Raw genomic sequence first — 2,189 nt, forward strand, 5'->3', positions numbered from 1 at the left:
ATTTTAAGAAAAATTTTTTAAAAATATTTTAGAAAATTGACTTTTAAATTTAATATCGTACTTTGTAGAATTAGATCTTTGTTAGATTATATGAAATTATATAATATAATATTAGAATATTAGGACTATTCAAGTCGCATTAGATGTCATATGCGAACTTTATACAATACAATAAATATATTCATTCAGTTGAATTTTAAACGTAGACTTATTTATTGTTTTGTACACAAAGTTCGCATATGACATCTAGCGATTCAAATAGTCCTAATATTATAATATTTAAATTTATTAGAGACTTACATTCAGTTACCTTAATTACTATATGATACGGTTTATAATGATTATTTATTTTATAAGTATAAAATAAATAATCATTAAAAAAATTATATAAAATTATATATAATACAGAGTTTTCATAAACTATTATTAAGAAATCCTCAAAATATCACGAAGAAGTGTATGAATAGGATTTCCAATATTCTTGAGAAGAAGTTGAGGAATTTGAAATTTCTACAGAGATGCTTTCGAGCAAACTCTTCTTATTCATGTTATTCTTGATCGCACGAGATTTTCTATTTTCCTTCTCATGCGTCTTTATATGTTTTTTGAGATGATCACTTCTCATAAACCTTTTATGGCACTTGTGGCAAAAGTACTTCTTTTCACCGGTATGCGTGCGATAGTGACGTTGCAGCTCATCACTTCGAGTGAATCTTTTATAACAGGAAGGCCAACTACAGGAATATGGTCGTTCCCCGTTATGCGTTCTAATATGCGCCTTGAGGTGTGACGACTTGCCGTATACTTTTCCACATCCTAACATATGACATATGTGTTGCCTTTTGCCGTCATTACCAAGTGGGGCATTATCCTCTTTCATAATGCAATTAGGACACTCGCATTTCTTCCTGTTGATTTTATTTGGTTTGTGTACAAAGCCTTGAAGTTGAAATTCCGAAGATCTCATTGAATTATAAAAATTATGTTCTAATATATATTGAGAGTTGGTTGCTTTTTCCGATAATTCTTGTGACAGAATAGGATTTGATGAACGATAATATTGGTGGATTGAATCAACTGTTGCAAACTGATGACAATGACATCTTTGCTTTGTTAATGATGTGTCGGTCATTATTTCGGGCGTTAATAGTGCTGTATATGTATTGTTATGTGACATTGAATATTCACGATTTCCTTTATAAACAGCATCCTGGTATTGGTAGATCGATGTATTTGGCAAAGTGTACGAAGGTGATTCGTATTTATTATCTTCCTGACGAGTTGAATTGGGAAAGATGATAGAAGTTGTATTATTGTTTGATTGAAAGTGATAATTGTTCGGAGTTATGCAATCATAGCCTTGGTTGTAAAAATTGTACTCCTGCTTCGTACGATTGATATTATTAATATTGTATTGCGTTAATACATCTTGAGAAGCCAGCGTATTCGTTATTCGCGTCGTACCAGGCACTGAAGATGGAATTGACGATGTTGTTTCAATGAATGTCTATAAATAAAAGATACATGTAAGTAAAAAGGAAGGAATAAAAAAAGAAAGAGAAAAAGAGAGAGAGAGAGAGAGAGAGAAATTTATGTCGTTTATTAAATGTTTTTAAACAAATTTCAACAGAATACACATAATGAAAAAAGCATACATAATGAAAAAAAAATACATAATAAGTTAATAAAAATAATGAATATCGTATGTTAATAAAAACAATATTGTGTATATACATAACAAAGATATGTATAAGATGCATAGAAAATATGTGATTAATGAAATATTTTAAGAAATTATTAAAATTATTGTATACTTAAAATTATAAAATATCAGAATGTCACAATATATTTTGATAGCCATACGAATCTTAATTAACAAAAAAATACTATTGTATGCAAATATCACAAATATTAATATATAAAATATTAATATATAAAGAATCACATTAATGTACGATAATATGGCAAAGCACGCAAATTTTGAGCTACTTGAAACTTGTCAACTTTAAACAGAGATTGCAAGTTATCGCTGTGTCGTGATCCATTGCTAATGCCAATTAGCATTTCGTGAACTTTGTCGTGATACTGTATCAGTGCTTTCTGATAAAGTGACCGACAAAATTCATGGTAATTTGTTTGTAAATTGCAATCTAATTTTTTAAAAATAAGTATATATTAAAAAATAAAAA

The 2,189-nt window shown here is 28.6% G+C and overlaps 1 protein-coding gene across 1 annotated transcript in view; it reads right to left on the reverse strand.

Moving 5' to 3' along the window:
- Window positions 1-2,189, reverse strand: part of LOC108687704 — a 34,757-nt gene that overhangs the window by 1,811 nt on the left and 30,757 nt on the right. Inside the window, 1 exon segment of the mRNA XM_018193621.1 lies at window positions 599-1,507. Coding sequence (XP_018049110.1) covers window positions 599-1,507 — 909 coding nt within the window.

This window comes from Atta colombica, unplaced genomic scaffold, assembly GCF_001594045.1.
Source record: "Atta colombica isolate Treedump-2 unplaced genomic scaffold, Acol1.0 scaffold210, whole genome shotgun sequence".
NCBI classification, from domain to species: Eukaryota; Metazoa; Arthropoda; class Insecta; order Hymenoptera; family Formicidae; genus Atta; species Atta colombica.